The following is a 27,477-nucleotide window of genomic DNA, read 5'->3' as shown; positions in this document are numbered from 1 at the left end:
CACAGTGAGGAGCTCGTCTCCTTCAGTCTGACTCATGTTTCATGTTCAGATTCCACATCTGTTTACATGCTCCATGTGCTGAATCACCCAGGGTGCCAACACAAGTGTGCTAACACTCTGCGTAATCATCTCTGCAACAGGACTAAACAATGGATCAGGGTTTCTTATACCAAACTATGAGTCAGAAAACTCAACGACTGTCACCAGATTCAGTAAGATCCTACATTAAATTTTTACATTTAGTCTCAGGAAGATGCACAAAAACTAATTTCTGCATTTATTCACAGCGAGTTTTGCTATTGTAATCATGTCTTGATCTGAATGCCTGTTTAAATAATCACAAATGGTCAGTCGGCTGATCACAATAAAAAAAACCAAGAAGAGAAAGAAATGTGATAATGTCAGCTCATGAAGTGCCACAGTCTCTTTGGTATTTTCCCACATTTGACAAAAAAATGTTTTCACAAATGTATTCCATACACATCTCAATGTACTTTTTTGGGAGGCACCAGTAGCCTCGAGGTTAGTACAGAGGCGCTGCTTTTCAACAGGCATGGCAGGCAACTGCTTGGGGCCCCAGACCAGTCGGGGAGTCATTTAATCCTGGTTTCATAAATCTTCATTAAGGCCTCATCCTGAGTTTAAGAAACCTGGAAATGCTATCTGTTGTCCTCCGACACAAACCAGGTAAATTTGGCATAAAAAGCTCCTCCTCCAGGTGTTTGACCCTCTTTGTTTGAAGTGCACAACATAGAAACCTGCTGCCAGGTTTGTTTTGATCATCTCCTGGAAGAAAGAAAATCAGGATACCATTTAAAAAACATCATGAGAGTAAAGATATTATTTACGGTTTAGTTCCCACAAAGCAACATATAAATGTGAGAAAAACTTAAATCCAATGACAAGCGTAGTATTATAAACTTTTCTATGACATCTTGCTGGTGTAGAGGAGGACTAAAATCTGTATAAACATTGTGAATCCAGGTGTTACGCAACTCCTCATGATAAGAAAGAGAAGAGAAGTAAAGTGGCTTTGATTGGTTTTCCCTCAGGCATAACCTGCTCTGTACTGTTCGGTGTGTGTATATATGTGTGTGTGTGTGTGTGTGTGTGAGTGTGAGTGTGAGAAACATTCCTGCTGCCTGCTCTAACATGTGGGCGCGCGCTCTGTCAGTCCAGTTGTGCGCTCGCGCTGGAAGAGCCTTCAGTTGGGAAGTTTGTGTGTTGTGTGAGTGTGTGTGTGTGTGTGTGTGTTGTGTGAGTGAACAGTGCTCACAGGGAGGACGCCACCCAGCCCCGCCGCTGGATCTCAGGCTGGGAGTCTCTCTGAGGACGCGGGACGAAAAAACCCAAACTACTCTTCGACTTCTTCGCAACTAAAGTGGATTTAGTTTTGTTAAAGCTTCACACACCCGGGATGGTTATTGCGCTTTTTACGCGGCTTTTACCTCACTGGGATTAACGCTGCGCAAGAGAAATGAAAGTGACGGTGTGTTTCGGGAGGACCCGGGTGGTCGTTCCGTGTGGAGATGGGAATTTAAGAGTGCAGGACCTGATCGAACAGGCGGCCATGAGGTACCGGAAGGCGATCGCAAAGGTAAGCCGGCCCTGCCAAGGTGTGTGTGTGTGTGTGTGTGTGTGTGTGTGTGTGTGTGTGTGTGTGTGTGTGTGTGTGTGTGTGTGTGTGTGTGTGATCGCTTTTACAACGTGTCGCTCTGGAGCAGCTGCACCGTGCTGCCTTAACATGGCGCTCCTCCCGGGCTGAGACGGAGCGGAGAGTCGGGCAGAGGAGAGCCGGGAGCTGCCCCGAGAACCAGAGGGGTCAGAGGGGTCCTGCAGTTGGGGCTTCTGATGGAGTGGGCTCAGGGGAAAGGAGTTCCTTAAGGGTGATTACTTTGAGCAATTTAGTTGTCCACTTCCACCACAAGTGGTCTGGAAAGATTTCGAAGCAATTTTGTGTTAGATTGTCCTGAGAAAAGTAGGATATACAACAAACTCTATTTGTGTTGTATTTACAGAAAAGTGCCCAATGTTTCTCCAGTGAGTGTGTGGAGCAATGAGGATAAATGAGGACACACTAACCCGCTCTTTGAGTCCGTGTGTGTGTGTGTGTGTGTGTGTGTGTGTGTGTGTGTGTGTGTGTGTGTGTGTGTCTAAGTGTCAACACTGCAGTTTAACATGACACAGTAAAAAACATTAAACATAAGCGGCATTAACAGGCACAAGTTGGACTTTTACTCATTCCTTAGTTGCACTTTCAATGCTTTAATCATTGTTTATGACTCTGGATCACAACAGAGGTCACCAGGTAAATGCAGCAGTATCAAGCCAATAAAAATGTGTACTTTGTCTTTTGATGGGGGACTCCTGCCCTGCACTCATTGCACTTCTGCAGCTACATCTTCACCAACGTTTTTAAGTTCATCCTAGTCCCATGTAATAAATGATGGAACACATGACTGTGTGAAACCTCTGTGCCAAATGTGAACGCGGCCCAACCAGGCCAGGACAATGATTGCTTTCCCCTTTGTGGGTTGAAAGTGGCTGTGCTCTAAGGCTCATTAAATGACTTAAGAATGAATTCTACTTTAATGCCGTTTCCATGGTAAGAAACAGCACTTTCTCCTGTGTGCCAGTGCATGGTGGTATCACCGTCTGAGTCACGTTGATGCTGCACTTTTTTCTTGAATGGTCGGGAATACCTCAGAGAGCACAGGCTGGGTTTTGCCAAGTTATTTCTTTTATGTGGCTTAGCTTTGGAAACCTACAATCTTCTGTGTTTTAGAGGGCAGGACCTGCAGAAAGATTAAGACTAAATAAACTTTACCTGTAGTTGAATGGCTTCTTGGAATACCTTCAACTTCCTGAAAAAGCTGAATATTCTCTGCTGCACCTCAGTTGTATTTTTTTTTTTTTTTTTTTACCACTGAAGGTAAACAGAGACGACTGGGTCAACATTAACACTCATTCTTGAAGAGCACTTCCTCCTGAGATACACACACACACACACACACACACACACACACACACACACACACATTCTCTCCTCTGTTTACCAGTGCTTACCGGTTTTCCATGCTTCAGCAGAAAGGAGGCGACTGGTCCATTGATCTCTGCAGTGGCTCTGTAAATGTAGAAGTGTAGACTCCCCCCTTGTCGAGAACACTTGGCGCTGGATCAACACTGACTACTGGATATCACAGCCAGCCAGGACCTTTTGGACTGCAGGATGATGTGATCACATATAAGTCATCTGAAATGTGTAATATTCCTGCAGCCAAGAGCAACACTGTGCTGCGTCAATGCTTAGTTTAAAAGTACCAAAGGTTTGAGCATTTATGAGAATCCCTCTGTTAAAGGTGTAAGATAAGTGAGGAGGGCTGCAGCTCACTGCCATCAATAATGGACAAAAGGCATCACAACTAAGAGCAGTGAGACGTCAGACAGTTATGTATACAGGATAATTGGTTCATTTTATGAATGTTCCCATGCAAGTTACTTCAAATAACACATACAGAAGTGGATGGATACCCTGTTCACATCATTGTCACTCCTTATATCTTAGTGCAGGTTATGGCAGGAAACATCATCTTGACAACAAATGACAAGATTTCCCTCACACAAGAGGGCTGAATTAGTTACAAAAACACAGCTCCGTGTGCTCTGACTATATGTACCTGTAGTTTGTTATATTTAGTCAGAACCAAGAAGTTAAAGAGTCCAGTCTGTGTTTACATTTCCTATGCAGCTACATTTTTTTAATGCAGGTAAATAATTTGGTAAGACAACTTGCTTCATGTTTTCTTGGAAACAACACATAACCATGTGGAGTCTCTTCTTCTTTACCTTTACATCAGTGGGATATCCCAACATTTGTACACCTGTGGCCTTGAAAACCTTTTGACCCCGACGTGATTTGAACACGCAACCTTCTGATCTGGAGTCAGACGCGCTACCGTTGTGCCACGAGGTCTCATATTTAGTTTTGTTCATCGACTACATTGGATCCTATAAGCTGCTTCACCCATCGGTTCAGTCTCAAACTGCAGTTTTTAAGTGATTGAACCACGTTGATTCCAAACCATAGCCCTAAATTACTCCTCAAGGAATTTTTCCCTGTAGTTTGTCAGGTTTGATTTGCTACACTGTTTATGCAACTATAAAAGTGTTTTAAAAAAGATATATATATTTTGGGCCTTTTCCTTTATTTAGACAGGACTGTGGACAGAGTAGGAAGTCAGGAGAGAGAGTGGGGACTGACATGCGGGAAAGGAACCACAGGTCGGACTTGAAACAAGGCCGGCCGCTTGCAGGACTATAGCTTCTGTACAAGGTGCGCAACCTAACATCTAGGCCTGTACACAAGTGCTTTTTAAGATATGAGCCAGATGTTTGAGTGGGCGTCTGGAACAGTTCAGAGGACACAACTTTAACACAAACATACAGCCAGTGTGGATAACAACCTGAGAGAAGTGTGAATACTAATTTCTGTCACCTCATTTTGTTATTCTTAGCATTTTGTGCACATGGCCTTATAAAACCTTTGACCCTGACGTGATTTGAACACGCAACCTTCTGATCTGGAGTCAGACGCGCTACCGTTGCGCCACAAGGTCTGGCATGTGTCAGCTTCAGGGTTCTGCTTCCACCCATTGATTTGTGGACTGAAGCTTTGAGGTTTTGCCATTTTTGAAGTGTCTACATTGGTATGTTGAGCAGGAAGTGATCATATTAAGAAGAGAGGATGAATAAGCATTGCTACACTTCAGCGCTTGTTGAAAGTTCATCATGGTGGCAACTTTTGGATCGCTCAGAACAACTTTGTGTAAATTGGGAACAAGTGGAGCGACAAAATAGAGAACGTCTACGTTAATCAATTTGTACCGTTCACAAAAGTGAATTATTGTTGATGATTGTGGAGATAAAGTGATTGCTGAGAAGCACTCTGAGAGCTGAGAAGTGTTCAACATCTACCTCACGTCCTCCTCTTCTCTTTTCTCCTCTATACTTACAGCTGAGCTCGCCTCCGCCTGCGCTCTGTCTGACTCACTTTTGATCCTCCTCTTAATTATACATGAACCATCTTGGGTTGCAAGAGTTTGTAACAAATTAATTTCTGTGATTCGTTTTTTGCTCGTGCAGCCTTTTTTTTTTACTTTAACTGGCTGATATATCACTGATCTATAAACTGGGACCTGCTCCTCTCTCTCAATCCGCTGAGCCATATGCCACAGAGGCACACGCTGTGCCTGTCTACCCCATCTCCTCTGGGGACTCTTGAGTATTTGTTACAGTCTCTTTGGGGACCAGGAAGTACACATCAATCGCCCACTCAAGCACCATTAACTCGATCTGGTCCACAGTGTGCACAGTCTGGGTAAGCTTCACATCCTGCCTTCCTGTTGCCAAGCCTGCTGTCTTTAGCACTTTGGTCGGTCAAGTAATCACTGAGTGTTCACCACACTTCAGTCATGTCATGAAGAGGTTATTTTGTGGCTCTTCTGTCGGCATACAGAACATCACATGGACGTGACTGGGAAGTTTACTCATCATCTTACACTCTAGTGTCTGCTGTCAAAGACAGAAAAGTGTTCAGAGATTCACCAACTGAATGTTTTCATTTCCCGCTGACTCTTTACAGAGCTGCATCTCTGGTCTCCTACGTTCCCATAGTTTCCCTCGATAAATGCAGGCTTAAACTCTAAGCCCATAATTGCTGTTTTCCCTCTTGAAGTTCCACCAATGCAGCCCTGCAAACATTTTCACAGCAAGTCAGGTTGTTGAAATACGCACATGCAGATATCCGTAGGCGACAATACTGTTCATCAAAAACACAGTCCCAAATTTCTGCAGCATGTGATGAACAGACGTCTGCAGGCTCCAGGATGTCTGAAGGAAAAGTCCATGACGTGAGGATTTACTATAGCAACGACAGAAACATGACTCAGCAATCATTGCACAGAGTTGATTAACTTTAACAGTGACTGGGGAAATAATCAAGTAATCACTTTGAATTAAAGTTATACAGTACATTTGTTAAAAGTAACGTATTACTTAATAATCTCCACATGTTTCGGCCTGGATTACACTGACGCCTTCAGTTGATATCGATGCTTCCTGAAGTTCGACGCTTTCACATTTTCATCACAGTAGCGGAGAAGAACTTACTGGTGAACTGAAAACGCGATGACACCATTTAATTCATTCTGTCCATGGTCGTGTGCCACCTGCAGGATATGAAAATCACCATCCCATCCAACATGCTCAGGGTGAATTTGCCTTCATATTTCCCGCTGCGTTCTCACATCAACTCACCCCGACTTCACAAATCTACTAGGGGGATAAACCAGGAAGTGTGAAAGTACTACTTGTCTCTTTTTTACATTTAGCTTCCTGCTATTCCTAGTTGGATATCTTATTTCATAAGCAACATAAAATCAGGTGTTTTTGATGATTTAAAGTTTCTTTTCTTTACAAAGAAGTAAAAGTTACAAAGGTGAGGCAACATGAAGCAGTAGGGGCCTGTGGGTGCTGATGAAATCAGTGACAAAATCTAACACAAACTGGAGTTGTAAAACACTTATCTTCCTGAGACGACACAAATAAAATAAAACCTGACAAACTTCTTTAATTCCAAAATCACAAGTAACTTATTTCTGTTACACAATGTGGGGAAACTGATCCTTCTGCAAAGTCAGAGGTCTCGGAGGAGACACTTCACTGCTGCAGGGCAAAGTCAGACAAGTTAGCATCTGTTTGTGACACAGTTTGAAGCAGCAAATTGATGTTTTTGTCAGAAAAGTGAAAGAAAAACCCACCTGGCAAAACACATATTTGCGGTATTTGTTTATCTCTCAACATCTTCAAATAAGGAACTAAAAGGCTGTTATTTAGGAAGATTTAGGTGCTTATTTTACAACTAAAATACTGTCAATAGTTAAACTTCAAACACCTTCACGTCTGCTCTGGGAGTCATCAGCCTCGACCAAAAGTACAACTAGTCCTTTCAATCCTCAGGTAAGAACCAAACAAGCAGAGCAGGCGAACAGAAAAACACCACAAAGAAAGAAAGAGAGAGTGGGAAGTGGAAGTGGAAAGGTTGTCAGAGCTCATTAGCTCACTACACTCAGCGACTCTCTGCTTATGTAACAGAGAGGAGCTGCTGTATGTGAGGAGGAATATCAGTGTAGTGGAAGATAATTGGGGGATTATTATGTGAGTGGATTGTAAAGGCTGAGCTGTGTAGGCCCTGTAGGATGATGGGATGTGATGTGAATGATGTTAAGAGTAGATCCAGGGTTCAGCTGTGGTCAAGCAGCAGAATTTATCTCCACCATGAGGAGAAACTCGATAACCCCCCCCACCCCCCCACTCGTTCACCTCGTGCTTGTCCAGTTTCCTGCCTCCTTTCTTGTACCTTCATCTTTCTTTTTCCTCTTTTCTTTCCTCCTTTCTTCTCCGGCTGGTCAACACAAGCGTTGTCTTCCAGCCGAGTGAGCGGCTTCCTTGCTTTCGTGCAAAACTCCTTCCAGGGGAATTGTTGCCTGCCAGTCTTTGGAGTTAAACATCACACACCCTGCAGCTTCTCAAAAGTCACGAGTTGAATTTTGACCAAGCGTACACAGAAGATGTGCAGAACCCCTGGCCTGCACCGCACTCCTTCACCGTCTTTCTGCTGAAGTCTAAGACAGTGATTTACTCAAACCGGTTATACGTGCTTTTTTTAATTTGAGAAAAGGCTACAGGTTTGTCAAGCAGTGAGACAAATCTTTAGGTAATAAAAGCATGAAAGAGATTGCACAGTGCACATCAGCCTGTCATTTCACTTGTAGCCTTGTAACAGCATGATTATTGTGGTATATAACCATGACAGTAAAGAGAGAAGCAGACTAGTTGTTAAGTACCAGTGTACAGAACGACATCAATGTAAGTATAGTTCAGTCAGTGTAGAAAAACATACAGTACAGTCTGATATGTAGCTGCATGATGACACAAGGCTTGTTATTGGCGCTCAACTCAAGCACACAGTGTGTGGAAATAAACAGTAACCAATGAGCATTGAGGGACTGATTGGGGCAGTGTCAGCAGTAATGGCGGACCATCAAGGAGATGTGGAAGCTAAGCTGAAAGGCAACATTTTTCCAACCCTCACCTGTGGTCGTGACCTTTGGGTAGTGACCGATAGAAAGATTGAGTTTCAGGATACAAGCGGCCAAAATGAGTTTCCTCCAAAGGTTTGCCAGGCTCAGCCTTAGAGAGATGGGCGAGGAGCTTAGACAGCCTGAGTGAGCTCGGAGAAGAGCTTCTGCTCCTTTGCATCGAAAGAAGCCAGTTGAGGTGGTTCAGGAATCGGATTAGGATACCTCCTGGTCGCCTGCCTTTGGAGGTCTTCAGGTCACGTCCATCTGGAAGGAGACCATAAGATCATAATGCAGAAAGCACATTTTGCAGAAGGGGATACTAAATATTGGAGGCCTTGTGGATTTCAGGGAAGCCAACCACTGGCACATTTTCTGGGAGCGCCCACTGATAAAACCTGTCTGGTTCGAGTTTCATAAAATACTAAAAATCATTCTTAACATGGACCTGCCCCTGCATTTTATCACCTTATTTCTAGGAAGTTTAGAGGCAAGAGGAACTGATAAATACAATTTACTGCTTATTAAAAGACATAACTAGGTGCTGGTTACTTCCTGAACCCCCCCCCCCCCCCCCGAGTGGATTGTTAATGATATTTATGTTATGAAGGGACCACTTTTCATTGGCATCCATTGTAAGATCTTTTTGTGTTTGAGTCCAGACCAAGTGGGTTAAATATGTAAGACGTCTGCAGACAGATGTTTGTGGATGTGACCAACCAATGGCACGCTATATCTCTCCAACGTTGTACTTAGTTCTTAAAATTCGAAATAGCTGAAGGCTGCAGAGGAAGCTCAGCTGTTTCATGTCTCAATGCTGTGTTATATTCTCTACCATCCAAAAACTGAAATAATTTCAGAGAACCACAACTAAAGAAAGGTGTCGCATTACAAAGGACTGAACTACAGACTGGTCTACGTTGGTGTGGCTTTTCATGTAGGCCACTATTATAAAGAATTGAAGAGTGTTTCTGCCTAACCTGACTCTCTGACCGACTAAATGAATGTCTGTCGAGCTTCCACACCCACGTGGACGGCACAGAGGACGTGGACGGCACAGAGGACAATGACACCACAAGCAGTCCCTTATCTTTACCAAACAGCGTTTCACTTCAGGGTCAAGCTGAGATGACTCTGGGGCTAGCATACCTCTCAGGTGGTCACACACACACACACACACACACACACACAGGTGCTGATATATGGTATGCACATGGTAGGGAGTGTGCACATGCATACATGCAAAGACTTGTGACAGATTTTTTGGGGGTTTTTCAGATAAAGCCGGGTGAATTTCTGGCAGGAGCTGCTAAACACAGAAATTCAAATGCAGGCCCATTGCTACAATAATAACTCCCTAAGTCTATATGCCATAAAAATAATATAAGAATATGCCATGGACATGCCAAACCTTTGCATGACATATATTTAGTATTTGGTTATTCAGGGAGAAGGTCAGTTCCTGTTCTCAGTGCTGATTTGGTTTTAGAAAACAATCCTGCGTTTTGTTTTTTGTGATTTGTGTTATAACCTCTACCCTTGAAGCTAAATAACAGAAATTCTTTTGGTTTTTTTATTAACAGTTTTGGTTGAACATTTGGAATATGTGGGTGTGTACCGTTACAAGCAAGGACTCGTTTTCTATGTAGGCATGTGAGTATCTCCTTCAGACATAGCTCAGTTTGACCACGCTAATAAATATGCAACATGAGCTTTAAAGCTGCAAAGCTTGTGTTTCCCACCACATCCAAAAACCCTGTGATGCTTGGGAGGGACTGTGCTTTGTTATCTTAACCCAGTGGCTCAGATAATCTAGCTAATCATTAGCCCAGACCGTTAGGAGCAGGACAATAGAAGCAATGCACTGCACTTGATCTTGCATAACTTAGACATGCGTTAGTGCTGTAAGGCTTCTCCTCAGGAATGGGAGACCTTAGAGATAGCAGAAAGGGCCTCAGAAATGCACTGATGCCACCGTGTATTCAAGAGGGGGAAAATGTTTTGTGATATAATACAGGATGAGATATCCCAAAGGATTCTTTGTTTGGCTGTGGTGATTTTGAGGTTTGTATTTGTGTACCTGATGGATCTTTTCACCATTATTGGACACGATGAAACCATAATTGATTACCTTTTTTCAAGATTTACTTTCAAGAAATAGTGTGTTAAAATCTGACCCCGATGTGATTTGAACACGCAACCTTCTGATTTGGAGTGAAACACGATACCGTTGCACCACAAGGTCATTTACTGCTGTTTTAAACTCCCGTAAGATTAGGACACTGTCCAGGAAATAGAAGTCGATGGAAGAATATGCTGTGATTGGGATTTCATAGTTGGTAGTGATTACTTTCTCCATTACTTAACTGGTTTTGGAACCTCATGGGTGAAATATGGCTTTTACTGTTAGTATTATTTGTCAAACCTTTCAGTACCTTCCATTTAATACACCAGTGTTTGTAATCACTCTACTGTTTGGTTTTTATCCCAAATACTTAAATTCACCAAATGAAAATCCATGCAGTTTGCAAGACAATTCAGATTTTAGTTTAAGTATGCAGCTTTATATCGACGCCCTAGAAACAGGATTATACTGTACAGCTAGTGTTACAGGGTTGGATCCCAAGGTTGATAGTTCAATCAAATTTGAGTCAAATGCTTTGACAAAGTTTTTTCTACAATTTTTACACATTCTGCCATGAAAACCTTTGACCCTGACATGATTTGAACATGCAACCTTCTGATCTGGAGTCAGACGCGCTACCGTTGTGCCACAGGATCTCTTTTTACTCGGTCACAACAAAAACCTATAAACCTGCCCTGAAGTCATTCCCATGACACCAGGAGACTATCCAGAAAATAAGAGAAGTACAAAAACTTGAACAAAGACCATCCGTTTTTGTGTGTTCATGTTTTGACCCTCCATCCATTTTCTACCGCTTATCCGAGGGCAGGTCGCGGCGGCAGTATACTCAGTAAGTCAACCCAGACGTCCCTCTCCCCAAGCACATTTTCCAGATCCTCCTGGGGGATTCCGAGGCGTTCCCAGACTAGACATCATATGTAATCCCTCCCGTGAACTCTGGGTCTACCCCGGGGTCTCCTCCCAGTTGGGGCGTGATCGTGACGTTCATATTTTTACAGAAAACGTTAGACCCACTGCCAACTCACGTCGCACTGTCACACACAATCTGAAGTTCTCTTCATGTAGAGAGCTTTCTATCTCCACCATGGACGCAGAAGTTCATATATAGAGCTGTGCAGAAAGACTTACAGACCATCAGTAGAAGAAAACTAATGTGACTGTCTTATCTCTATCATAAACTCTTCATATTTTCAGAGTTTTTGTCAAATCGTACATTTGCAGTTTTGAGAAGCTTTGACTCTGACATGGTTTGAACACGCAACCTTCTGATTTGGAGTCAGACGTGCTGCCGTTGCTCCACAAGGTCTTGTTCTTTAATGTCACATGAAAAGACTGTGAATCTGTCTTGAAGTCATTTCCATGACATCAGGAGACTATCCAGGATAAAGTGTGCTGTTAATATCAGAGCTGATTCCTCTCTCCATCACTTAAACTCAGGGCTTCATCGTCAGATTAAATCTGTAATAGAATTTAAAATGACTTTTTCAAATTATAACACAAACTTGTACGAGACAATCCATTGTTGTTTGTGTGTCGATGTATTGACTCTTACAATTGACCTGTTTTCATGCACTACTTTTATTTTTTAAGAAAACCCACTGTTGCTGTAATTCATGCTCCATACTGTAGACAGACATATGGGTTTCATCTACACTATAAAAATGGACATACAAGTTTATAGTAATGCACATAGCCTTGAATGAATCAGGGAAGCACAGAACATTGATGATCTCATATAACCTCAACATTTCACTTCCACAGTATCTTTGAAATTCTCATACATTCAGCTATGAAAACCACTGACCCTGACGTGATTTGAACACGCAACCTTCTGATCTGGAGTCAGACGCGCTACCATTGCGCCACAAGGTCTCTTACTTCATGGTCACAATATCTACTTTGATAATGCCCTTGGGTCACTACCATGATATGATATTGGCAGACTGTGTAATAAATACAAGCCTAACCGTATAATTCAATTCAATTCAATTCAATTTATTTTGTATAGCGTCAACTCATAACAAGTGTTATCTCAAGACACTTTACAAAAGAGCAGGTAAAAAGACCTTACTCATTGTTATGTTACAAAAAGCAGGTAAAAGACCTTACTTATTGCAGTGTTACAAAGTGCCTCATATTTTTACCCTGACATGTTTGGTGCAGAGTTCTGACCTTGAGTCAAACACGTTTTTTAAGCTACAAGGTCTTGACTCATGTAATCTGTGTATTCATAGGATTAAAGACAAATAAAGGACTCATCCCCCTTAGGGAAAAATGTGTGCAGGACAACATAACTTAATGATGTACTGATGATGTGCAAGGCTTTTAATAATGATTCATGTGTTCTGATCTGGAGTGTGATTGTAACACTTAAGAGTCTCTGTCTCGACCTCACTTCCTCTGCTCACCCCTCTCTAGATACTTCTCCTGTTTGTTATCTCAGATTAGTCATAAGAAGATAATAAGCCTGCTCTGGGCAAGGTTAGCATTAAGCTTTTTTCATGTATTTCTGTTGACCTGACGTGGCAGCCAAAGGCCATGTTTGGGAGTCAGATGGGGAATTTGTTTTTCTGGAATCAACAGAAACAAGGAAGAATATGGCAGAAGAAAACCTCCCTGCAGAGTTTGGTTTCAAAGAAGCTGAAGCTCATTAGAGGGGGGTCATTAATTATACCCTGTCTTAAATGATTTTTCTTTTGGCTTCTTCTCTTTTGCATACATGGAGATTTTATATTTTCCATTTTTCACCTGGCAAGTTGCTGCAGGTTTGATGGCTGTGGAGAGTTTGAGAAGTATAAATCGACTTGGCCCTGCTCTGTCAAAACACCCTCTGCAAGATTAAAACAAGGTTTGACTGCTGTTTGCCATGAGATCGATCAAATATGGACTGAATAACTTGTGTTTGGATTTGGGAAAATGGAAAATTGTAAGAAAGGTGACAAGCTGCTCAATTAATAAAGAAAAGGGAACTATTGTGTTAGCTAATGCTGCTAAGATAGAAAAGCACTTTTGACCTTCCCAACATGTTCTAACAGTAAATTCTGCTTTGACAGCTTCCTGTGTTGATGCTTTACACGTCTTACAAAGAGACTCCATGTTTCTACTGTTAAAATGCACACAAGCACTCATTTTGTCCATTCACTGATGGCCTAGTCTTCTGTAGCTCCACTTTTCATTCAGGAGAAGCTGCTAAATCTGACTCTGTGAAGATAGAAACTTCACCCTAAGTTTTATAGATTCCAGTTAGAGTTACACAATCGTTTCTCAGAGGCAGAGCTGCTACAGATTATGAATAAATGCACACATAGACTTGAAGATTCTCGTTCCTTTCTGCAGCGCTAGAAGAAGGGTGACCTTTTTGACTCTACATATAAGAAACTTACTCGACCACAGAGATCATATCTGCCCTCAGAGCTGCTCGCCTGGTTGCAAAACTAAAACTCCAACGTATGAGCGGTGGGACAATGTTTGATGGGTCATTTGACTCGCGATCGACTGGCTGGCTGTTTCACTGGCTGATGGAACGAGCTGAAGTCAAAGCTGACCACAGAGTCAACCGAGTCAAGTGGTCTCCATTACCAACCCGACAGCTATGGTTTGGACAGCTATATGAGCTTTAAAGATGCATAGATTTCAGTGTTGTATTACTACTTGGTCATGCTTTGGATGAAACCCAAATCAAAGCATGTTTAGTGTTGTTTTGAGTACAGTAGCTTTCTAAAGTGCATCCAGTTGTTTCCCCTTGTTTTTCTCTTCCCATATCTCCGTGAGATGACAACTCTTGCCTCCAGCTGGATCCAACTGTGAGCAAGTTGTAGCAAAGGCCAAATATGTGGTTTGCGGTGTTTCGACATGCAGGCCACGCCGGGCTCTCTTGGGTGTGATCCACTGTTTTGTCAACAGCTTATTTCTGCTGGCAGGACTGCAGCAACAGAACAGACTGTTATTGGTGCACAGGCATGGTCTGTTTGTCCAAGGATTAAGAAAAAGACCCCTGAATTAACATCTTTCAGAGGGAGCACCTGTAAGGTTATTTTCTAATCATGTATGGATGAGTGAAGGTACAGATGTTCTACAAAGATCCCTTCCTGTTGCAACAATACGTCTTTGATGCTGCTTTAATTCCTAAATTACTCTTAATTTAGGGGCTTTACATGTCTGAATAACTGTGACACCTTGAAAAAGTTAAATGAAAAGCAAAATGGATGAAAACAACTTTGATGATGACCGACAAAAAAAAAAAGTTCTGAGAAATTATAAAAAAAAGAATCATCCAATATTGTCAGAACAAAAGTAACGCTGCAATGTAGCTCATCAGTGTGGTTCCAGAAGTTAAAACCCTGTTCATTTTCTCCATAGCGGATTTAATAATTAGCCATAATGTCATAACTATCCAACGTAGACTGACCATGAGCTACCTGAATGTGAAATGATGGTTTATGCTCCTGTTGGTATGTAACCCTGCTGGTAAAAACAGGTTAAAAATAGTTATTGAAAGAGTCATAAACAACATAATTATTGGCTTAATTCACAAGTTAATGGTTTGTTTATTTTATGTAATACACTCTAGCTCTGCTTACTAAGTCAATTATTTTATTTTTGCAGTTTTGTACGACTAAAATTAACAGCAGGTTTACAGTGCAGATTGATGCGCAGTGACGTAAAAGTCCGCGATGTGAGCAAGAGATCGTCACTATGTTAAGTTTGAGAAGTTGATAAACAGCAGAACTAAGCTGACTAAAAGTCCATAATTCATCAGTTGGGAGTGGTAAGTGTTCCTGCAGAAGCCATGAAACTGTGTGAAGTGTGTGTGTCATCTTAAAATGCTGCACTCCACGTGTCTCGTTAAGCTAGCTCTCAGTTCGTTTAGCTAGTTTTTGCTGCCTGCTAGCAGCAAAGTTATTGCTGTGCAAAGTCATTCAAACGTTTTAATGTGATTTTGTGATTATCTAATTCATAAAAGTAAACATAATTCATGCTCATGATATCATTTTGTGGTAAAAAACAAACAAACATTATTTTACTAAGAGAGTATAAAAACGGGAGTTTCTTTTAGTGTGGAGTTTTAAAGCTTTTTACTCCTCATGTTGCTAGAGGTGTTTTTGAATTACTGAGAAATAATAAACTAAGGAATTTGGTTTATTATTTCTGTTAAAGACATTTTACAACATTATTGTTCACTTAACTAGTAAACAGATTATTTTCTTCAGAAAAATACATTAATGCTTTCAGCAAGGTTTTATGTCCTAAGGTTTGTGTTTATTGTTACTTGACTACTGGTTAAACTTAAACAGTTTAATACTCTATTCATTCATGATATTGGCACAATGTAAATATTGTTAAACTAGCGAGTACAACAAACAATTCTAATGTTGAGATACTTGATTCTGAACTAGAGAGTAATTTACTTCAATGTTATTATGATCTGTTATATTGTTGTACAACAGATGAGATAAACCTTAGAGAAACCTTGATTTAATATTAACATGATCAGAATAAAGGACCATAAGCACGTCTGTAAATGCAGGTCAGGCCTTTTTGTTGAGTGAGAACATAAAGTGGAGAAGATTCAGTGAGCCATACAGCTCGACGTATCCAGTGAAACCAGTCGGATGAACGATCTGCATGTGGTAGGATTGTTCCAGTCACCCAGGTTGGTACCAGCTCAAACACACAAACGTCAAGTGCACTCTGACATATCCAACTCTGACCAAACTCTGACTTAAAGCAGAGCTAGCCTCTATGAACCCGATTCACAGTTGACTTTGACTCAATCTAAAAGGACACGACAAACAAAGAAGGACAATTTATTTTCTTTTAAAGGGCCCCGTTTGTTACTTCCATGTATGTGTACACTTAATGTAAATAGCTTATTTACTGGTACACGTTTCCAGTAAACAGAGCTGCTGTTCCTTAATCCATCCGTGTGTGTGGTTATAGTTATTATGCACATGACCTAGCTCCTCCTGAACCTAGGAAGACGTGCAGGAGTGGGTTACAATATCAACCTTGTTTTAAGAAAAACATGGTTTATTCTTGATATTGGAACTACACTACCCACTAGAGCTGGGTATTGTCCACAACCTCACTATTCGATTTCAATTATTTGGGTCACGATTCGATTCGATATTAATTTGATTCAATATTGATCAATATGCTTCAACATAGATTCAATATTACATATAGATGAGAGAAATACCGAGATAACTACTCACAGTAGCTTCTTATATTTCTTAAATAATCTCGTGTTTGTATTAGTTTAAAACAAACTGATTCAAAAATGTATTTTATCGTTGCATTATTCTTTAATAAACAAAGAATAAAACATGAAAGTACAGTATGATCAAAAGTGCAAAATTGTGTCTGACCTGAATTGACAGCACCCACAGTGCCCCCAGTGGAGAGATGTGTCATCACAATAAAAATTCACACTACCCACAGTGCCCCCTAGTGGTAAGGGGTGTCATTACAAAAAAAAATCAATTGATCTCAGGATTTCCCTGAATTGATTTTTAATTTGGAAAATAATAATTGCAATGCATTGATGAATCAATTTTTTTAACCAGCCCTACTACCCACGCTCATAGAGTGTCACAGCCACGTCTCTGATTGCTGTTACCATGGCGATGTGTCCCGCCTCTCGGGGCTGTATGCGAAGGGATAGTTTTGCTAGCAGGCTAGCTGGTTAGTTCGCTGACACAAAATGTCCTCATAACTTTGTTATGCTGCAGTGAATGTAATTAAAACCCACAATGAAAACGAACGCCGAGTTGACCATCGGGAGAAACCGACCTGAGGAAGAGAATATGTTTAAAGATGAGCTAATGAAGATTCTGCTTAAACAGATATTTATCTCCGTTGACCTGCTTTCATTGGACTGCCTTTGACCTCTCTCTCAGTGGTGTTATCTCTGTGCTTTCCGCCTCATAAGGAAACATAAAAAAGGATCTCTTTTCATGAAACGTTTTCTTCCTGAAACATTTGAATACATTTAAATCACCAGTGCCAAACGCTGGCTAAATCTTATACAACAAAACATGAGTGTGTGATGAAACTGTCACTTCACAGATTGTGGACATGTCACAAGTTCACAGACTTTCTCAGGTAACAGCAGTCCTGTTCGAACAGGAGTAAAGATGTTCCTTGTAAGCTGTAATGAACATCAGTATAACATCTGTATGCCTCTCAGTAACACTCATCATGTTTTGATGTAGAAACAGAGGTTGAGTAATGACCCTCTGGCACCATGACACTCTGCAAACACACTGTATGGGAAAAAGCATTTGCAATTATGAATTGCTAATTGATTTATATGGAGGTTTATTATTTGTTTTGTAAACATCGGACTCATTTGATTGAAGCATGTAAGATTTGGAAAACTTTCAGACACGACATCAAAGTGTCCCTGTGGCTTTGTCTGTCAGCGCTTTTGATCCCACTAATGCATTCTGGGCCTTTCAACACTCGGGCGTCACACACAGTCCTTTCTTTCCATCGCTCCAGTAAATAAACATGGTCGTGTACTGTTGGAGGATGCATGGAGCTTTTATTGAAACACTTACAGTCTGTATATCATAGCAGATGAAACTGAATAATGCAACACAATAACAACTTCTATACTACTCTTGTCAGTGTTTCCTGCAGCGCTTCATAGTCGAGGCAGCCGCCTTAAGAACAGGCGCCCTCCACCTTAACGACCATTGTAGAAAACCAATTGATCAAAATCATCCTGCATCGCTGCTGTTGGATCTAGAGACCCCCCCCTCCCCCCTTTTTGGTAGCTGGCTTGTTGTTTCTTGCAGGAAACACTTCTTACTATTCTGACTGTAGCTACAGCCTCATGCCTCTTTACTGAAGCCATCATTGTGTTTCACAATCTAGGTAAAGCACATTTTTAATTTTAAACTGGCTTTGGCTTCAGGACTTTTTCAGCATCCATTATTCAGAATTCATTTCCAATGCGAGCTTCATTTTTCATGCTGTTGATACAGCCGCTCCCTGGATGCACTTTAGCCTGATTAACGCACCAAGGTGACTGGCGTCGCTTTGAGCCGCACATCTAATGATCAGCTGTAACCGTTTTCATAAAGTGTTCTCTGCTGGTCTGGAATCTATTATGTTGTCAAATTAAATCATTTTTTATTCATTTAGCGAGGGCATTTTTTCATTTCCTTCTGCCAAATTACTGAATAATCTCTCCTTCCTGTCTTAAGCATATGCTGCAAACACAACCGCTAACAAACCTGTCATAAGTGTACAGAAAAAAAACCTCACATTGTCGTAATTATTAATCTGATTTTTTATTAATTGCAATTTAGGATGAACCAATGTGTCAGGTTAACATCAGTATCAGCCCTGTTAACAAACAAAGGCCCACGGGCACATAGTGTGGTGTGCACTGATCTCAGTAACCGCTGTGAATCAGTTGTGTTGCATCATGTTTACCTTACAACAGATTTAGAGATGCCTTTTTTTATCAGGCAGAAGAAGTATCGCGGCCGTGTGGGAGTCTTAAATCGTCTCTGGGAAGGATCAGCGACATTTCAAGTGGACTAGTAACAACAATTACATCCAGTCACTCATTATAAAACAAACGACACAAAGAATGCACAAAGACACATGTATATAGGAATCTGCTCTGATTTTCACAATCGTTGCATCTCTAATAAAATTCAGTGTAGAATTTTTGTTTAAATGTCTGATTTTGCACTTCTCATACAACACAGAGCGCTGTTATCTTTCTTCTTCAAGTTGTTTGTCTGTTTTGTTTTTCAAACATCGGCCCACACAGAGACCCTCTGAAAAATCCAGACAGAGCTGTGAAATGGAAATGGCATGCTGAGGCTGACAGGAGAAGAATAAATCCCTGATGTTTGAAGGGCTTACCGTGGCTGCACCGTGGGATATTGCAGTCATTTGGAGAGATTTATTTTGAACCAAGCAGAGCAGTTTGAAGAGGAAAAAAAGTTTGCTTAAGTGGATTCTTCTCTTTGTGAAGTTAATGAACGTTGGAGAGAAAAAGGGTTCGGCAGGTTTTGTGCTCTGGAGCTTAAAGTATTTCAAATCAAAGTTAGGACTTCCCTTGCTTCATTGTTGTCTGCTCTCAAGGCTCGAGAGTTTCTGTTGTGGAAATATTCAGAGGTAGAGTTCAGAGAGTGTGGCTTAACTCTGATGAATGATCGTTTAGGAAAGTCTACACTTTTGACTTTTTATCTGCATTACTGTGTACTCTGATGTTCTTTGGCTGACAAAGGGTGTCAGGATGTTTACAAGATAACTGTTGTTATTGTTATTAAATGTTTTTTGTTATGGGTGTGCATTTTACCTTTGTATTAGTCTATATTCTATTTTAATAGGAACAGGCTTCTGACTCTGCCCTTAAAATGAGACACAAAGTTGGATAATGATTAGACATTTTGGCTAAACTTGGCGCTCCTGCCCTGCTACACAAGATTTTATGGAGTTGGGCAGCTCTTACATCCTCTACTTAGTTGTTTTCACACATTTGTCAGGATATCAAACCATGCAGGCTGATGTAGGAGTTTGTTGTTATTAACTGGAATAACTGACACTTCTTATTGAACAGCCAAGTGTGATTCAAACAGCCACAGTCTGAGATTCTCCTGACTTGCACAGATCCTAGAGCTGTTGTTTGCGGTTTCCATTCCTTGCTTGATATTTTAGGTGTAGCACCCATGAAGTCCCCTCACTCTACGCCCCCCTGGTTGTTACTGTAACACAGAGTACTGCTTCTTGACCTTGGCTGCAGCTTTGTCCTGCATGGTCTTTTCAGGACGTGAACTACTTCTTCATCGCTCTTCAACAAAGACAAATATGCGATCGCAGCCCAAGGCTACTTAGTTCTTTATGAAAAGAAAAAACATAATTCAAAGATGACTCAGTGTTTTTTCATGTCCGCTGGGATGCCTTTGGTTTGAACTGACATGCAACAAGGAGAGCAACAACACGGTGAATGGTTTGTCTTATGGATACCACTGCAGGAAAGAAGAAGACGCTGACGCTGCTCTGCTGCAAGGAAGGCCTTCGATAGAAAGGGCAAAATGTGACTTCTGTCTGCTTTGGTGCTCCGACAGAAAATATGCATCGTGCTTTTATGTTGTTTGATTGATGATGTTGATTTTGTTGTCATCGAGAGCTAGACAAAGAGCATCAGCTTCCTCTCTCTTTAGGCACATTCTTTAAAAACAATCCAATGACTCGTCTATCATGATATGAAAAAAAATGAATACTGCTGGCACACCCTTTTGTCTGTGGATTTAGTGCTGTTCTTAAGGCAAAGAGAAGACTCCCTCCCCCCCACACACACACACTGGAGGATCATCCTGTAGCACTAAGCTGTGATTTTACGAGAGCACTGGATTACTCTACCGTTTTAATTTTCAGCGTTATATGACGCTGTTCTTGTAAATTCTGTTTATCTGGTTTAGAGATTTTGCCCCGGAGACTCTCACTGATAAATATGTAAAGTTCCTGATGTATCTGTGCACAGTAATTTCCTGCCCAGACATTTTGTTTTTTCTGGTCACAGAACATGTTGTGGTATGATTAGTTGTTGCTTGGACCATGAAATTGGGTCATTTGGTGCAGACTAAGAGGACATGGGAGCTTTTTGAATGTGAAATCAGAGGCCTGTCACAGGTTTGTTCTTCAATCAAGATGCTTTTAAATTCAACTTTGAGCCCAAATTTTCCTCTTTGCTTTATAGGACCAAGTGGTCCACTGTGAAAATGGGGACCACCTAAGTCTGACAACATCATGTACAAGACATGTGCCCTCCCAAAAAGAAATCGAAAGACATTCTAGGTTTACCAAGACAGATTGGTGGGTTGGTTTTTTCCTGAAGCTGCTGGGGTTAGACTTCCAGTACATTGATAACAGATGCTTTCTGCAAGGATGCTGAGTTGTCACTGACAGGCCGACCATCTCACACCCTGTGATTAGGGATCAGTAACGCCTGAGGGCAGGAGACAGCCCACAAATGGCTTCCTGCAAATAGATCTTCACATCTGTGCAGATCTGTGCCTAAGAGATGGGGACCAGAATTCATAACTGCTGACTGAGCAGTCTCTGAGTGAAGGAATGAAAGTGAAGCTACTCAGGCGCGGAGCCTATGGCTCATTGCAGAGGGGACGGGGACCAATAGTGGGCCCTTAAACTGTCTATAGGCTATATAGCATATGCTGTAGCCTATATAGTAATATAGTATAGCATTTATGGTTTAGTATCGGCTGTATGGAGATACAAGACGGGGCGGGATGAAGAGAAATGTCGCTGCAGATTACAAAGGGTGTTATTACAGTGACAGGGACTTATCAGTGAGTGACCTGCTGATGTTTAAGCAGAACAAGTGCTGATATGTCTGTGCACATATTCCACCGATTAAACAAGTAAAGCAGACTTTATTAGCCGGACGGGAAACCAAAGATAGAAGGCCACTACAGTTTGACATTCAGTGAAGTTGGACGCTCATCCAGCCAAACAGACAATACAATAAAACCACACATTATCAACCCACGCACTACAACAAACTTTGTAAACAGTGTGACAGCAATGGCCTGCCGTTCATACAGTACGATAACCAGCAGACACAGCAGTCTACAACACATGCACCCACAAACAAAAGACCAGCATCTCAGCGTAATCTCAAATAATGAGGAAACAACTTACCAATTAAGTTTTCATCAGCACTGTTGCTTTCCTGCACGGAGCTAGCTGGGTGCTCCTCCTAACATGTTTATTTGCTTGGTTAGTTTCGTTTACGTTAGTGGAGCTAGCAACGGGAGGAGACTTGCCAGGTTGAGTTGTTGAGGGTTGAGTTGTCAATGAGAAAACATTTTTTATTTAGTTTTTTACACTTTTAATGTTACGAAAAACTGCGAGGTAAACAGAAATAAAGCAGACAGATGACTAGGTTTTTAAAACTCCAGACAGCAGCGGGGGCCCAGCAAAGGGAGTGCTAAGAGGTGGAATCAATGACATTACAAACAGGCCACAGCACCCTGCTGGTGCTGTTTGCTGCCGAAGTTGAGAACCCCCTTGGCAGTGGAGGGGGGGCCCCTCTCTGCTCTACAAAATACATTGTGTGTCTTGATTACGGCAAAAGAAAAGAGAGACTCAGACCTAGTCAAACTAACTTTATTAGAAAATTCAACTAAATAACAAAATGCATGTTAAATTTGGCTCAAAGTGGGCCCCTTGAGACAACAGTGGGCCCCTTGAGACAACAGTGGGCCCCTTGAGACAACAGTGGGCCCGGGGCGGCCGCACCTTCTGCCCCCACACTCGCTCCGCTACTGAAGCTACTGCATGTGATTCTGAATTCTCTTTACACACAAGGGAATGACTTTTGTATTTGAAGGTTAGAACATTTCTGTTTGGTAACGCTGGCTGTAGCTGTCAGGAATGTGCTTTTGTTTCTTGTGCCCTTGGTTTTGTTGCCATCCCTCGCTTTTCATGACAAGTGTTGGTTTGTAGTTCTTTTTGGACATAAACACAAAACACCAACGGTCAGACTTCGATTGATGTAAATCTGAAGATCTTTTCAAATATTCACCACGGAAAATTCCTAGAAAATGTGAGACCAGCCTGAACATTTTCAAAGTTGGTTTTCAAACGTTCCACAGCGTGAGGCTTTTCTCTGTTGGACAGAAGGAGGCGTCTCGGGAGGCCACATGAAATGAAAAGGTTTTAAAGTGTTTTGCAATTTATTCAAGATGGTGAAGCAGAGTCAGAAGATGGTGATGCAGAGGCTGTGTTTTGCCTTTTTTGTAGGCTTGAGTAATCAGCTGCCAGAGATGTGAATCAATGAAAAGTAATGTTTAGAGACAGTTCTAGAACAAGCACAATGCATTTTGTTTTTCCCCCTCTGTTTGCCCTCATTCACACTTCAGCTCACCTGGACTTCAGGAGAAAGTTTTACAAAGGGAGCTGGCAGGAGAAAGTTTATGTTCACACATGCAGAAAAGACCAAACTGTTCAAATGGTTGGGGAGACTGATTTGAGAATCGAAGGCAAAACAATGCATCATTATTATAATGCTCGAATATCTATATTCCTAGTTTACCAGGTGCAGAATGGATCTTGTGTTAGGAGCCTCTATGGTGTGTTCAGGTGAAACTTCTTGACTCAGACATTTTGTAATATGAGGTGATGCAACACTCTTCCTATCACTGGTTGTTGATATGGATAAATTAGTGAAAGAAATGTTAAATGTTATGATTTTTTGACTTTACTGTGAAGTGTCAGGTACTATCAGAGCCTGGAAGAAGAAGGTTGACTGGCAGAGGGTGTTGGGTGTCTGGGATCACATTACACCACAGAGTGTGCTGACTGGTTTATCTTTGACAAAACAAACCCTGAGAGGTCTCTGTGTGTGCAGCAACATGTGTACCAATGAATTAGAATGACTTTCCTCAAAGTGAGGCTCCACCACAACTTCCTTACAGTTTGATGTTTGTTTTTTTCTTTGGCATGTGTTAATGGCATCCCGGAGAGAAGAGAAGCATGTGTGTGTGTGTGTGTGTGTGTGTGTGTGTGTGTGTGTGTGTGTGTGTGTGTGTGTGTGTGTGTGTGTGTGTGTGTGTGTGTGTGTGTGTGTGTGTGTGTGTGTGTTTCCATGTATGAGCTCACTGTCAGGCTGAGGTGAATGGTCTGGTTGAGCCGGTTTCTTTAACCCTCTGTCTGTCAACCAAATAGATTTCCCATCCTCCCTCCTCTTTACAAACGACGGAGTGCCCCAGGGCACTTAAACCTTCATCACCTTCTTTCACGCTGTGCCTGCAGTGTTCCCAGGAAAAAAGTCCAACCTGCAAACTTCTGTCTCGACTCATCCAGGGCCAAATTTGCGGCCTTCCTTAGACATTCATTATAAGCCAAAACCACAAATCCGCTTTCTTAGCTCCACCTTGTAGTCGTAGCTTTCACCACTTATTGATCATTGTGTCAGTCAGATTGGCTGAAAGGGCTGCAAGATTAGCTTTAGCATTACATCAGTCCTGTGCAATCATCTGCTTAGTTCCATAAACAAGTCTATTCAAAGTGAACGCAGTGAGCTGGTTGAATTAGTTGAACTGTCTTGACCTTGACACTGCACTCAGAGTCTTTTCTGTTTCCCCAATGAGTCTCCCTTTTTCACATCCCTACAACTTGGAAGTGTATTTAAATTTCCCACCAATCTATGAAGGACATTGTGCTTCAAGCTAGATTGTAGCTGTTGAATTCTTGTTTGTATTTTTGAGCTTTTTGTGCCTTCATTGAAGAGACAGGACAGCGGACAGAGTCAGAAATCAGGGAGAGAGAGAGAGTTGGGAACAACGTGCAGGAAAGGAGCCACAGGCTGGACCTGAACCCGGGCCACCTGCCTGGAGGACCTCAGCCTCCACACATGGGGCGCGCGCACCAACCACTGCGCCACCAGCTCCCCGAACATGGCTGAATCTTTACTGACTTTGTGACTTAGTTTTAGTCTGTTTGGTTTGATACCACCCTCTTACATCCCTGGATTTCTTGTTTATGAAAGACAGCACTTGATTTTTTATTGTTGCGTACCTGTTCTTGTGCTTGTGAGTGAGCAAGCGTACTGTGCCAAAACACACCTCTTCCACCTGGGCCAAGGCCAAGGAAGTGTACGGAGCACTCACACTAGTCAAACTCACTGGACTTTAGGGACGAAGCGTGCTAAGGCACGGTGCGCATTGCCTAGTGTGAGTGCACACTCAGTCCTCTTTGAAGAACACTAAGAGGCTTGAGAATGCTCTTACAGTAGCAGACAAACCCCGTCATAAACTCTTGTTTTGGCAGTTTAATGGCAAAGCAATAATGACACATTGCACAAGTACTACTGCTGTCAACAGCGAAGGCCCTTAGGCTGCATTCAAGGCACAAATATAAATCAGGCTTTACAGTTACCAACAGTGCATGGATCCTTTATAGAAGTCACTGTGGAACAGGAACATTTATCCCCTCCAGTGGCTCTATACTCTCACACCAAGCTTTCAACTCCGGTGGTCCTTAAGGGAGATTGATGGCGTTCTCCTCCATCACTCCCTGACATTAATGAGTACAACCTCAGTGAAAGCACCGGACTGCGGGCGAGGAGGGACAACGGAGCAGCGGCGGGGGTTACAAGCAGTCACTCTGATACAAAGACACTTACGCCACCTTAAAGCGGAGCGATGTTGAGCTGAATATGGCGTCAAATAGAGTCATAACAACACGGTCACCATGGAGACAGAAGAAGACTTTGTGGTTCTTTTTTGAGGTGTCCGTGTTCCTCAAGCTTCATGCTGTTTTGAATCCACCCTGGAGGTTATTTTCCGCTCAGCCGGCACCCCGTCTTCATGCACAGCCAGAGGGAATGAGATGTATTGAGGTTGCTTTACGCTACAGTCTTGTTTCAAGCATCAGCAGGTCCTGGAATTACCCAGAATAGATGTGTGTGTGTGTGTGTACATGCATGTGTGCGTGAAGATTTCTACTCTCCCCGGCGTAATTGTGTCTCTAATTTACTCGTCGATAAACACTGAGCTCATTAGATTTAACCTTGCAGCACGGCCTGAGGTGTCTTCTCTCAACATCTTTTGTATTCCCTCTCAACCTCCTTCCCCTCTTGTTGTCGTCGTCTTTATTTTTAACAGCCCCTCTTTCTTTTCTTCCGTCCTCCTTTTGCACTCTCCTGTCCCGTCTGTATTTGGGTTCACCTCTCTCCTGCTTTTTCTTCCTCGTCTTCATTCTCTTTTCACTCAAACATCTTCAGCTCTCCTTTTTCTTGCTGTTCGCAGTCAACAGGTCCGTCTTTAGAGAGCCAGATGCGCCAACAATCTTGCACGATGCTTTGTGATTTAGACTCATTATCTGCTCGATGGATTTCTGAGTTAATGCTGAGAACACCTCAGAGACATTTTGAATAGCTGCTGGCAGATAAAAGCAAAGAGTATGATGATGGATCACGTTGAGACATGAAGACAAAGTGGTGCGATACATTCTGAGGTTTTGCAGGTTGTACAGTTTATCCATTAGCAGAAAGAGAGAGTTAGGCGTAGCAGCCTGGAAACATCACATGCTCTATATTGTCTCCTGTTTCACTTCTTTCTAACGTTATATGTTCCAGCTGCTGCTCCTGTGGAGAGATGATCAAACCCATGTGAACTCACTATTTCTGTGCTGTAGCAATGTTTCAAACCGAACACCTCTGTTTAGTTTGGGAGACCTTTGATGACAGCGCTTCTCTCTCTGCAGACACTTCATCAGTCATGGTAGGGTACCTTAGAAATGTTTTTAATTTGAAGTCATTATGTGGGAACACTCTGCTGCCATTTCAAGGGCATCATGGGAAAATCTGAAAATTACAAGTTAGAAGCAGAAAGAAGACACACTCTGTTTTTTTTTTTTATGTGAGGGATTTCCCATGTCGACACTTCTCAGGGAATATTTCACCATTATAAACTGGTAGCTTTGTTGCATCTTTTTGTGAAAATTGCACATTAAAGATAAAAATACAATTACTATAGAACTTACTGAAAAATGTGTAAAAAAAACCTGTTTTTAGTCGTCATGCTGCTTTTGCTGTACAAAGTTCAGTTAAAGGCAGGGTTGGAAATTATCTCCAGATAAACTTTTTAAGATGTTGGTTGAAATTGTCTTCAGGGGGGCGCTGGTGGTGCAGTGGTTAGTGCGCATGTCCCGCATGTCATTTCCTACTCTCTCTCTCTGATTTCCGACTCCATCCACTGTCCTGTCTCTCCATTAAAGACACAAAAAGCCCAAAAATAAATATATATAAAAAAAAAATTGTCTTTAGGTCTTGACAGGTCCTAGTTGGACGGTAGTCGCCCTAGTTTTTTGTGGTGTGTCCGGCTCCCTCGCTTTTTTTCAGCCTATTTGACATGTTGAATCTGCGGTCGGTGAGAGGAATCTCTCTGATTGGCTGTTTGGAGGTTTCATTTCTCTCCAGCTCTCCTCTCAGGTTCAGGAAAGCCCCTTGAGCATGTCGCTGTAGTCTCCATACTTTCACCCATTAGTGCGCTGTCTCCTTATTTGTCTCCTCCTCTTCTTTTCTTTTTCCACTAAAAGACCAAGGCGCTGACAACACCAGCGCCATTTTCAACTTTTTATCAGACATTATTCTCCATTAGTAGACTACCTATAATACGAGTGGTGAAAATGGTCTTCTCG

At 42.0% G+C, this 27,477-nt stretch overlaps 1 protein-coding gene and 4 non-coding genes across 7 annotated transcripts in view; 1 reads left to right on the top strand and 4 right to left on the bottom strand.

The window, feature by feature from the left end:
* Positions 1 to 1,121: 1,121 nt before the first annotated feature.
* LOC109981977 (partitioning defective 3 homolog) overlaps positions 1,122 to 27,477 on the top strand; it is a 377,174-nt gene continuing 350,818 nt past the window's right edge. For 2 of the 3 annotated variants that reach the window (XM_065949090.1, XM_020630999.3), the window contains exon 1: positions 1,123 to 1,597. In XM_065949090.1, the coding sequence (XP_065805162.1) occupies positions 1,478 to 1,597 (120 nt within the window). In that variant the 5' untranslated portion in view covers positions 1,123 to 1,477. Of the gene's footprint in view, positions 1,598 to 27,477 lie in introns of all 3 variants that reach the window. The other variant, XM_065949089.1, reaches the window with a different exon arrangement.
* On the bottom strand, positions 3,902 to 3,973 carry trnaw-cca (transfer RNA tryptophan (anticodon CCA)). The gene has a single exon. It is a non-coding gene; the product is annotated as a tRNA-Trp (tRNA).
* trnaw-cca (transfer RNA tryptophan (anticodon CCA)) lies at positions 4,545 to 4,616 on the bottom strand. The gene has a single exon. It is a non-coding gene; the product is annotated as a tRNA-Trp (tRNA).
* trnaw-cca (transfer RNA tryptophan (anticodon CCA)) lies at positions 10,848 to 10,919 on the bottom strand. The gene has a single exon. It is a non-coding gene; the product is annotated as a tRNA-Trp (tRNA).
* Positions 12,085 to 12,156, bottom strand: trnaw-cca (transfer RNA tryptophan (anticodon CCA)). The gene has a single exon. It is a non-coding gene; the product is annotated as a tRNA-Trp (tRNA).

This window comes from Labrus bergylta, chromosome 20 (genome assembly GCF_963930695.1).
Source record: "Labrus bergylta chromosome 20, fLabBer1.1, whole genome shotgun sequence".
In the NCBI taxonomy this organism is placed as follows: Eukaryota; Metazoa; Chordata; class Actinopteri; order Labriformes; family Labridae; genus Labrus; species Labrus bergylta.
The sequence above is the reverse complement of the archived record's forward strand: the minus strand, read 5'-3'. Positions and strand labels throughout refer to the sequence as shown.